Raw genomic sequence first — 12,402 nt, 5'->3', positions numbered from 1 at the left:
AAGGACAACAGAGAAGGCAAACAAGTTGCACATTCGAAATGGAGTTTGCAGTTTGATAAAGATACATACAGAGAGTTCATAATCTCACACACATCACTCTGATAGATATTGCAACCCCAGGCAGTATCTCTGGGGACCAGTGTTCTAAATGTATGCATGGTTTATGTATGACTACATACTACTCCATGGGGAGGGTTACCACAGCGCCTTCAGCAACTAAAAACGGTGGGGGGGGGGGGGAGGGAAGGAGGTGACTAAGGTGAGTCACTGAGACTAAACTACTCCACAGCAGTATCACCCCCTGGAGAGGTTTGCATATATTGGTTCACACTCTGTTTTCCAGAGACTCAAAACAAATAAAGGGCTTTTGGTATAAACAGGCTGAGTTTATACCAAAAGCCTGGGACACAGGGCCTTCTTTCTGACCCAGTAAACAGACAGGACCCTCTGTCCAAGGAGGAGGATCCCCAATCCTTGCGGAAGGGTTGGAAGGACTGTGGCTTACTAGGATTCCGTAAGATTAATGGGATGAACTTTTAGCATGCGTATAGGAACTTCTATTGTTGTTTTATATGTTTTCTCCATAATACTTTTATTCTAAGAATGAATGTATTTGGCTTTGTGAAGGCTGCTTGGTAACTGGTATACACTGCTGTAGCCCCTGGAGAAAGGTTAACGCCAGGTGCTGGAACCCGGTCACATCTGCTGAGAAAATCACAGTGAGGTGCAGAGGGACTGCAAATCTAACTTCCCAATCTGGAGGGAAAGAGACACAGGTCTCTGTCCATGAGAGGTGACTACTGGAAGCCTGAAACTTTAAATGGATGTCCTCAAGGATGACGGGGTGGGGGGAATCAGAAGGAGCAGTTAACCCTTGAAATGGTGACAATCACAACCTGCTCTGGGGATATTTACAGAGAAATTCAGCATGCGGGACTGTCAGTTTAACATCAGGCTCAACAAAGAGATTCAATTATGGGCTAGAGAGGGAACGAGTGGTAGGACTCTAACCAAGCCCTGCCAAGACACCAGAATGAAGGGTTTCAGAGTAGCAGCCGTGTTAGTCTGTATCCGCAAAACCACTAACCCAGGAACCTATCCTTGTAACAACCCCGATGTCAACTCTGTCCACATATCTATTCCAGTGACATCATCATAGGACCTAATCACATCAGCCATACCATCAGGGGCTCGTTCACCTGCACATCTACCAATGTGATATATGCCATCATGTGCCAGCAATGCCCCTCTGCCATGTACATTGGCCAAACCGGACAGTCTCTACGCAAAAGAATTAATGGACACAAATCTGACATCAGGAATCAAAATACTCAAAAACCAGTGGGAGAACACTTTAACCTGTCTGGTCATTCAGTGACAGACCTGCGGGTGGCTATATTACAACAGAAAAACTTCAAAAACAGACTCCAACGAGAAACTGCTGAGCTAGAATTGATATGCAAACTAGACACAATCAACTCCGGTTTGAATAAGGACTGGGAATGGCTGAGCCATTACAGACATTGAATCTGTCTCCCCTTGTAAGTATTCTCACACTTGTTATCTAACTGTCTGTCTGTACTAGGCTAGCTTGATTATCACTTCAAAAGTTTTTTTCTCTTAATTAATTGGCCTCTCAGAGGTGGTAAGACAACTCCCACCTGTTTATGCTCTCTGTATGTGTGTATATATATCTCCTCAATATATGTTCCATTCTATATGCATCCGAAGAAGTGGGCTGTAGTCCACGAAAGCTTATGCTCTAATAAATTTGTTAGTCTCTAAGGTGCCACAAGTCCTCCTGTTCTTCTTTTTGCAGAATGAAGGGGTGTTTCCTATTAAAATGATCACTAGAGAAGTTAACACTGATCATATGTCATTCTTCATTGTTAACATGCCACTGAGATGAACAGGGTTAGTACATACCTCAAAGACCTTTCATTTCTATGATTCTATAATTTCTGTCTGAAAAACAAGGCTAGTTCTTGTAACTTACTATTATATGAAAGCTTAAATGCCACAAAACTCAATGAGACTCTCAGGAGTGTACATTGTACTGCTACATACTGGCTCACTCTGACCTCTGAAAGTGAGAAAAGAGCAGATGCTTAATTCTAGGCTAGACAATGTCCCTAATGCAGTGGTGGACAACCTGCGGCCCATCAGGGTAATCCGCTGGCAACCCGCCAGTTTGTTTACATTTGCACAGCTGCCCATAGCGCCCATTGGCCGGGAACGGCGAACCGCGGCCACTGGGAGCTGCGGGTGGCTGTGCAAATGTAAACAAACTGTTTTGTGGCCCCCCAGCAGATTACACTGATGGGCCGCGGGCAGTCCACGGGCCGCAGGCTGCCCACCATTGTCTGAAGGGATATCTGAAAGGGATATTCAATCCTTAGAGCAAATGACTGTGAAGCTATCCAATACGCTATATCAGAACAGAAGACTGGTAAGAGAGGCCTAGGAGCAAACCCAACACTAACAGTTCAAAGGCATAAAATTAGGAGAAGGATAATAGTAATAAAAACGAAAACTGAGGTAGAATATCATGTACAAGCTCTTCTGTGTACAGTCTTTTAAGGAAGCAATGGAAGTCACATTTCAAGTAATTTAAAACTGGACTAGAAAAAAAACATGACAATTACACTGTACTAAACAATCCTGCACTGGCCCCCATGGGATGGTCTGGGATCAAATAAATCTTTGCCACTTCCAACTTCCACCTCACCCAGAAACACTGCATTATCCTCATGTCTCTGCACTCTCAAGAAGAATGAGATAGGCCCCAGTGTAGCATCCACTACAAAACAGGGCATGCAAACAACCTTAACTCCACCTTATCACATTCTTCAAACTTTCCATATAATTAAAACTCAGTGCAGTCCTAGGTATAGGCTACATTTTTATTTTTATTTATTTTTAGGATTAGTGGCCTTTTATCTAACATTATTCCTTAGAGGTGAAAAATTCTTGTTCAGCAAGAATCACCCTCTACCGACATAATGCAAATCCACATGGTTTTGATTAAGACATGTTAACATCAATTCTATTGTTACCAATCTATTTAGCACTGTCACATAACCATGCTCAATGAAGGTCTGACAGTGTTAACAATCCCAGCAGCAGCCACTGACCCATCTACACTAGGGTTCTCAATTTTGCGAATACAAACAGAGCTAAACCAGTATTAGCAATTGTTATAACTATAAAGGGAAGGGTAACAGCCCTCCTGTGTACAATACAATAAAATCCCTCCTGGCCAAAGACACCAAAATCCTTTTACCTGTAAAGGGTTAAGAAGCTCAGGTAACCTGGCTGACACCTGACCCAAAGAACCAATAAGGGGACAAGATACTTTCAAATCTTGGTGGGGGGAAGGCTTTTGTTTGTGCTCTTTGTTTTGGGGGTTGTTTGCTCTTGCAACTAAGAGGGACCAGACATCAATCCATGCTCTCCAAATCTTTCTGAACAAGTCTCTCATATTTCAAACTTGTAACAGCCAGGCAAGGCGTGTTAGGTTTATCTTTGTTTTCTCAACTTGTAAATGTTCCTTTTGCTAGAGCGTTTATCTCTGTTTGCTGTAACTTTGAACTTAAGGCTAGAGGGGATTCCTCTGGGCTCTTTGAATTTGATTATCCTGTAAAGTTATTTTCCATCCTGATTTTTACCTTTCTTTCTTTAATTAAAAGCCTTCTCTTTAAAAACCTGATTGAGTTTTTCCTTGTTTTAAGATCCAAGGGGGTTGGATCTGGACTCACCAGGAATTGGTGGGTGGAAAGGAGGGGGAATGGTTAATTTCTCCTTGTTTTAAGATCCAAGGATTTGGATCGGTGTTCACCAGGCAACTGGTGAAGAAGTCTCTCAAGGCTACCCAGGGAAGGGAGTTAGCACTTGGGAGTGGTGGTAGCAAAACCAGATCTAAGCTGGTAATTCAGTTTAGAAGTTCTCATGCAGGTCCCCCACATCTGTACCCTAAAGTTCAGAGTGGGGAAGGAACCTTGACATGGTGGTAGAGGTGGGATTTTAAAGGAACCAAAAGCCAGTAAGATTTTTTTTCTCCTGTGTAGCTGCTTAGAACGCAGAGCTGGGAAGGTAGATACATATCTTATCTCTTAGCTGAAGGCAGAGGTGTTAAGTTTTTTTTAACAAGGGTCTTTGTTAAGAGAAGGTTTCAAGCTGTGAGCAAGCAGCCCGCAAAAGGAATTTACAAGCTGAATTGGTTTTTTTTTTCTTTCTACCTCTTGGGTATAGCTAGTTAGAAAGTCTCTGTTAACTAAGCAGCCCTGAGCTGAATGCACTCCAGTTTCAGTGAACTGCAGAGGGGGTGTGACCCAGCACAGGGAAGCAGGAAAATGACTACCAGTGAGGCTGCAACTAAACTAGAGCTGGCCAGACCAGAAGCAGAAGAAAATGAAAAGAAAAATCAGAGACTGCTCAAATTAAAAAAACTCGAGAAAGAAGCTGCTGAGAGAGCTATGGAGCAGAAAGAAAAAGAGATGAAGGAGAGGGAAAGAGAAAGAAAGCATGAACTGGAGTTGGTAAGGGCTAGGCAGGAAATACCAGCCAACCCTAGCAACCCCTCTCCAGGTACCGCTTCCCATCCCAGAAAATTCCCCACCTACAAGGCAGGCGATGATACTGAGGCCTTCTTAAAAATTTTTGAAAGGGCCTGCCTTGGGTACAGCATCTCTACAGACCAGTACATGGGAGAGCTGAGGCCGCAGCTCAGTGGACCCTTAGCAGAGGTGGCGGCTGAAATGCCTAAAGAACACATGAACAGTTATGAACTTTTTAAAAATAAGACCAGAATCAGAATAAGGCTAACACCCGAGCATGCCCGTCGGCGGTTCAGAGCCCTAAGGTGGAAAACAGACGTGTCATTTACCCGACCTGCCTACGACATTGGGAAAAATTGGGATGCCTGGATATCAGGAGCAAGTGTTAAATCTACAGAAGAGTTGTCCTTCCTAATGCAAATGGAGCAGTTTTTAGAGGGTGTTCCTGAGGAAATAAAAAGGTACATCCTAGATGGGAAGCCCAAAACTGTAACCGAGGCAGGGGAGATTGGAGCCAAATAGGTGGAGGTGGCAGAAAAGAAAAAAACTAGTAGCAGTTGGAGCAAATATCAGAAGGGGCAACCCGAAACAAAACCCTATCACCTGGGGCAACCCAAGGCCCCACCTACATCCCAAGAAAAATCCCAAACGCCTTCTCACCCCACCACACCTGCCTACACCAACCAACCTCGCCCTGGTAATACCTTAGCAGGGCGATGTTTTAAATGTAATGAACTGGAATATATAAAGGCCCACTGCCCCAAGAACCCCAACCGATTACAGTTCATTACATCACAATCACAACAAAGATCCCCAGGCCCAGATGCCTCTCAAATATCCTCGGAGCAAAGGGAAACCTTGAGAGTGGGCGGAAAGCAGGTTATTGCGTGGAGGGACACTGGGACACAAGTGTCGACTATCCACCAATCCCTAGTGGACCCCAAACTCATCAACCCAGAGGCTCCGGTTACAATTCAACCCTTCATGTCACACTCTTTAACCTTGCCTACAGCCAAGTTGCCTGTCCTGTACAAGGGCTGGTCAGGAAAGTGGACTTTTGCAGTCTATGACAATTATCCCATCCACATGCTACTGGGGGAAGACTTGGCCAACCATGTGAAGCTAGCCAAGAGGGTGGGAATGGTCACCCGCAGCCAGGCTAAGCAAGCTTTTACACCCATCCCTGTTCCTGAGCCGTCCACCAGGGCCCCGTCTGTGTTACCAGAGACCCAGACAGAGGTGGTGGAACCGGATCCCCTGCCAATGACTGCAACAGCCGTAGTGGATCAAATCCCAGAAACCCAGCCAAAGCCAGTCCCAGAACCAGAACTGGCAAAGCAACCAGCACCAGAACCATTGCCAGCACTGAGTCCAGCGCTTGCAACCCCATCTACAATTCCAACGCCAGAGGGCACCAGCGAACCTAAACTGGCAAAAACAGCAGATAATCCTACCCAAGAGGCTCAGCCAGAGCTTGAAATACCCATAGTGCACCAGCGGAGAGCGGTTCACAGTCGACAGAAACGACCCCAGCACCTGCATCGCTTCCAGAGGGACAAAGTCCAAGTCCACAATCCAAGGAGGAACTGATGTCTCCAGCATCAAGGAAACAGTTCCAGGCCGAGCAGGAAGCAGATGACAGCCTTCAGAAAGCTTGGGTGGCGGCATGGAGCACCCCACTGCCTCTCAGCTCTTCTAATCGATCCCGGTTGTGATGTAGAACAAGGACTTTTATACAAGGAAACTCTTTCTGGTGGACACCAGGAAGACTGGCATCCTCAAAAACAGTTGGTAGTTCAACTAAATACCGGGTAAAGCTCTTGAGCTAAGCCCATGATCATCCCGGTGGCCATTCTGGGGTGAAGAGAACCAAAGACAAGTTGGGGAAGTCCTTCCATTGGGAGGGAATGGGCAAGGATGTTGATAATTATGTCCGGTCTTGTGAGGTGTGCCAACAAGTGGGAAAGCCCCAAGACCAGGTCAAAGCCGCTCTCCAGCCACTCCCCATGATTGAAGTCCCATTTCAGCGAGTAGCTGTGGATATTCTAGGTCCTTTCCCAAAGGAAAGCAGTACATACTGACTTCCATGGATTTTGCTACCCGATGGCCGGAAGCAGTAGCTCTAAGCAACACCAGGGCTAAAAGTGTGTGCCAGGCATTAGCAGACATTTTTGCCAGGGTAGGTTGGCCCTCCGACATCCTTACAGATTCAGGAACTAATTTCCTGGCAGGGACCATGAAAAACCTGTGGGAAGCTCATGGGGTGAATCACTTGGTTGCCACCCCTTACCACCATCAAACCAATGGCCTGGTGGAGAGGTTTAATGGAACTTTGGGGGCCATGATACGTAAATTTGTAAATAAACACTCCAATGATTGGGACCTAGTGTTGCAGCAGTTGCTTTTTGCCTACAGGGCTGTACCACATCCCAGTTTAGGGTTTTCACCATTTGAACTTGTGTATGGCCGCGAGGTTAAGGGGCCATTACAGTTGGTGAAGCAGCAATGGGAGGGGTTTACGCCTTCTCCAGGAACTAATATTCTAGACTTTGTAAGCAACCTACAAAGCACCCTCCGACACTCTTTAGCCCTTGCTAAAGAAAACCTAAAGGATGCTCAGGAAGAGCAAAAGGCCTGGTATGATAAACATTCCAGAGAACGGGCCTTCAAAGGAGGAGACTAAGTCATAGTCTTAAAGGCGCTCCAGGCCCATAAAATGAAAGCGTCATGGAAAGGACCATTCACGGTCCAGGAGCACCTAGAAGCTGCTAACTATCTCATAGCATCCCCCACCTCCAACATATAGTCTAAGGTATACTATGTTAATTCTCTTAAGCCCTTTTATTCCAGAGAATTCAAAGGTTTCCCAGTTTACAGCCCAGGGAACAGATGACGCGAAGTGGCCTAAAGGTGTCTACTATGAAGAAAAAAGTGATGGTGGCGTGAAAGAGGTGAACCTCTCCGCGACCCTTGGACGTCTGCAGCAACAGCAGATCAAGGAGCTGTACACTAGCTTTGCGCCAATGTTCTCAGCCACCCCAGGATGGACCGAACAGGCATACCACTCCATTGACACAGGTAATGCTCACCCAATTAGAACCCCACCCTACCGGGAGTCACCTCATGCCCAAACTGCTATAAAACGGGAGATCCAGGACATGCTACAGATGGGTATAATCCACCCCTCTAAGAGTGCATGGGCATCTCCAGTGGTTCTAGTTCCCAAACCAGATGGGGAAATACGCTTTTGTGTGGACTACCGTAAACTAAATGCTGTAACTCGTCCTGACAACTATCCAATGCCACACACAGATGAGCTATTGGATAAATTGGGACATGCCCAATTCATCTCTACCTTAGACTTAACCAAGGGGTACTGGCAAGTACCACTAGATAAACCCGCCAAAAAAAGGTCAGGCTTCGTCACCCAGGCAGGGGTGTATGAATTTAATGTGCTCCCTTTCGGGCTGCAAAATGCACCTGCCACCTTCCAAAGACTTGTAGATCGTCTCCTAGCAGGACTGGGAGAATCTGTAGTTGCCTACCTCGATGATGTGGCCATTTTTTCTGATTCATGGGCAGAACGCCTGGAGCACCTAAGAAAAGTCTTTGAGCGCATAAGGCAGGCAGGACTAACTCTTAAGGGAAAAAAGTGTCAAATAGGCCTAAACAAAGTGACTTACCTTGGACACCAGGTGGGTCAAGAAACTATCAACCCCCTACAGGCCAAAGTGGATGCTATCCAAAAGTGGCCTGTCCCAAAGTCAAAGAAACAGGTCCAATCCTTCTTAGGTTTGGCCGAATATTATAGGCGATTTGTACCACACTATAGCCAAATCGCCGCCCCACTGACAGACCTAACCAAAAAGAAACAGTCAAATGCAGTTCAGTGGACTGATGAGTGTCAAAAGGCCTTTAACCAACTTAAGGCGACACTCATGTCTGACCCTGTGCTAAGGGCCCCAGACTTTGATCAACCGTTCCTAGTAACCACAGATGCGTCCGAGCGTGATGTGGGAGCAGTTTTAATGCAGGAAGGACCGGATCAAAAATTCCATCCTGTCGTGTTTCTCAGCAAGAAACTGTCTGAGAGGGAAAGCCACTGGTCAATCAGCAAAAGGGAATGCTACGCCATTGTGTACATGCTGGAAAAGCTACGCCCATACATTTGGGGACGGCGTTTCCAACTACAAACCAACCATGCTGCACTACAGTGGCTTCATACCGCCAAGGGGAATAACAAAAAACTTCTTCGGTGAAGTTTAGCTCTCCAAAATTTTGATTTTGAAATACAACACATTTCAGGAGCTTCTAACAAAGTGGCTAATGCACTCTCCCATGAAAGTTTCCCAAAATCAACTGGTTAAAAATTGTTCTTGGAATGTGGGATATATTGTTAGTTTTTATATAATCAGTAATATGTCTAAAGGTGCATGTGTCTTATTAACTCTGTTTTCTCCTAGAGCTCCAGGAAGAAATCACAGCTAGTGTGGAACTGGCTGTCCAACACTATCTGTGATTTGGGGGGCGTGTCATGATTGATTTTTCCTTGTTTTAAGATCCAAGGCGGTTGGATCTGGACTCACCAGGAATTGGTGGGGGGAAAGGAGGGGGAATGGTTAATTTCTCCTTGTTTTAAGATCCAAGGATTTGGATCGGTGTTCACCAGGCAATTGGTGAAGAAGTCTCTCAAGGCTACCCAGGGAAGGGAGTTAGCACTTGGGAGTGGTGGCAGCAAAACCAGATCTAAGCTGGTAATTCACTTTAGAGGTTATCATGCAGGTCCCCCACATCTGTACCCTAAAGTTCAGAGTGGGGAAGGAACCTTGACAGCAATGGTTGAAATTTTCTAAAAATGTTCCCTAATGTAGAGATATATGCAGTGTAGTTGTAGTGTGTCTGTCCCAGGATATTAGAGAGACAAAGTGGGTGAGGAAATATCTTTTATTGGACCGACTTCTGTTGGTGAGAGAGACAAGCTTTTGAGTTTACACAGAACTGTTCTTCAGGTATGGGAAACTTATTCAGGTCTGGTCTACACTACAGACCTATACCTTAAAACTGGGGTTTAGGTCAGAATAACTATGTTGTGAAAAATGCACACCCCTGACCAACATAGTTATACCAGCCTAACCCACCATGTATACAGCGCTCTATCAGTGGGAGAAAGGTATCGCATCTTAGGGAGGTGGATTAACTATGTTGACAGAAGAGTGCTCTCCCATCAGTGTAGGAGCGTCTTCGCTTAAGCCAGCGGTCCCCAAACTTTTGAGGGTCATGCCCCCCTTACCTCTGTCTGCACTCCCTCTGCTCCCCCAGAGCAGGAAGCAGGGCTGCAGCTTGAAGGTGTGGGAGGAGAAAGCAGCTGGGGGTGGCACTGGGAGCAGGGCCGTGGCCAGAGGCCAAGGCTGGGGGCAGGAGCAGAGCCAGAGCCAGGCTGAGGTGGGACCAGAGCAAACCTGGGGGCAGGGAGGGGCTGGGTGGCACTCCCTCCCCCCCGTCCCTAGGCCGGCTGTGCCCTCCGCATGTTCCTCTCCCCACTTTGGGGACCTCTCACTTAAGCGCTACAGTAATACAGCTGCGCTGATGCATTTTAAGTGTAGACCTTCCGTCGGAGTGTCTCAGCTAAATACAAGATGTAATAGAGTGTTTAGCATAAGTAGGGCTCAGTGTTTGTCACAGAGGTTGCGGAAGTTACGGATTCCCTGACTTCCTGTGACCTCCGTGACTTCTGCAGCAGCCAGTGTGGCTGATCCCAGGGCTGCCCAAGCAGCTGGCACTGGGACCAGCTGCTCAGGCAGCCCTGGGGACAGCCACACCGATCGGCTGATGCGGCTGGCCCCCCCCTATTTCTTCATAACATTTGTAAGCTCTGTCCTGCACAAGATTTCTTCTACAAGAGGAAGACTGGTAAAACCTTTTAATATTCGTTAAAAAAACCCTTTTATTACACTACATACTTCTGGATAAACTGAATTATTCCCATCCACCCTGATTCACATAACTTTGATGTAAACAGTTGACCATTTTTCCAACTATTCCACATCTGGGCTGAGAAGAGGGTTGATAAATTTCAGCCCAAAGGGTTTGCTTTGAAAAGTTCTAAAACTCACATATAAACACAGCAAACTATGGAAAAAAGGTTAGAAAGTCAGGCTCTGGCTCCCCATCACTCTGAGAAAAACTATTACCAAATACTGTCTAGACTAGGATTTCATGGAGTGATGTTAGTGAACATATTTTAAGAGTTTCATTGAGACAAAGTAGTCTTCCTTTAATGTGCTAAATTGGACTAGCTCTCCCTAGTCCAGACAAGGCCAAAGGCTTTGTCTTGACTAGGGACAGTGGATGAGTGTAAAGTAGGGCTTAGCTCACACATGTGCCAGCTAAACCTAACTTAAATTTGACTTTTTTTTTTCTTACAGTAAATACAAGGCAACATGACCGTACAGTCGTGCACTGTTGCAGCACAGCAGGGAGGTGGTGATCTGGTAAAGTGGTGCAGGCAGGAGATTCAGAGCAAGGATGCAGTGCAGAGGGCGGGGTAGAGATGTGGCACAATGCTGCAGAAAGGTAGGCAATACACAAGGGAGGTGCGCGGATGTGGTGCAGAGCAAACAGCAGGGCCGCAATGTGGTGCAGAGGATGGGGCAGTGCAGGGTGGGAACGTAGTGCAGCAGGGCAGACTACAGCGCGGTGTTGGGCAGAAGGAGGGACAGGGATGTGGGGCAGAGAGCGGGGCGATGTGCTGCAGAGCTGGGCAGGGATGTGGTGCTACGCAGAGGGCTGGTGATGCAGGGCAGAGGGGCGGCGTGGGGCAGAAGGCTGGCGCGGCGATGCAGTGCAGGGGGCAGAGCTGTGATGAGGGGCTGAGGAAGGACGAGGGGGAGTGATGCAGGGCGGGGCGGTGATGCGGTGGGGGCGGAGCCCGGGGCCAGAGGAGGGGTGATGCGCGGCAGAGAGCGGCGTTGCAGGGCCGAGCCGGGAAACGCACCGGCGCCCCTGACTCCGGCTCCCCGCTCGGGGCGGCTCCAGGGCAGGGAGAGGCCGGGGCACAGCGTGGGGCCGGTGCCCGGGTGGGGTCCCCAGGGCGGGGCGGGGGACGCGCGGGCCCCGCCCAGGAGGGTCAGGGGAGGGGCCCCGGCCCATTACCTGGGTGAGGGTCCCGCGGTGCAGGGCCCGGATCACGCCGCGCGGCGCCGCCATGGCTGGGGGGAGGGGAATAGCGAGCCGGGGAGCCTGCGCCTGCGCACGTGGCCTGGCTGACTGCTAGCGCCTGCGCGCCTGGCACCCGCTTCAAGGGGCGGGGCCCAAATATAATCTACCGCCCTGCCCGGGGGCGGGGCCGGGGCCGGCAGCTTCGTCAGAGCCCCCCCACCTTCCACTGGTGCTGCCGCCGGCGCGTGTTGCCTCCTGTCCCATTTCGTTATCCCAACGTCCCCCAGCCAGGCCCTTCACGCCCCTGCCAGCGCCTCTCCCCGCAGCGCCCGAGCTCCCCAGGGCATCTGCCCACCCCGCCGCGTGCACAGCTCCCCCCGTCCCGTCCCACACAGACTCCTGCACGGGCCATGTCCCTGCACAGAGATGCCGGCTCTCCTCGCGGCCCCAGCCCAAGGGTCAGACCCGCCTGCACAGAGCACCGCCAGAAGCCTGTCACTTCTCCCCCAGCCCCACTGAGAAGGCCACCACCTCTCCCTAACCATCCAGCATGATCTTGCACCCCACTCCCCTCGCGATGCTCAGGATAACAGAACCAAGAGCAATAAACATCACTGGGGTTATAAATAATAGGTGACTTGTTCCCTGATACCTTTGTGATCAGCTAGCTCAAGATTAATAGATTCTA

At 48.4% G+C, this 12,402-nt stretch overlaps 1 protein-coding gene across 1 annotated transcript in view; it reads right to left on the bottom strand.

The window, feature by feature from the left end:
• WARS2 (tryptophanyl tRNA synthetase 2, mitochondrial) overlaps positions 1-11,856 on the bottom strand; it is an 88,330-nt gene extending 76,474 nt beyond the window's left edge. Inside the window, exon 1 of the mRNA XM_008170855.4 lies at positions 11,709-11,856. Within this exon, the coding sequence (XP_008169077.2) occupies positions 11,709-11,762 (54 nt within the window). The 5' untranslated portion in view covers positions 11,763-11,856. The remainder of the gene's footprint in view (positions 1-11,708) is intronic.
• Between the last annotated feature and the right edge of the window lie 546 nt (positions 11,857-12,402).

The sequence above is a fragment of the Chrysemys picta genome, chromosome 1 (assembly GCF_011386835.1).
Source record: "Chrysemys picta bellii isolate R12L10 chromosome 1, ASM1138683v2, whole genome shotgun sequence".
Lineage (NCBI taxonomy): Eukaryota > Metazoa > Chordata > Testudines > Emydidae > Chrysemys > Chrysemys picta.
This window is presented reverse-complemented; position numbering and strand designations above follow the sequence as displayed.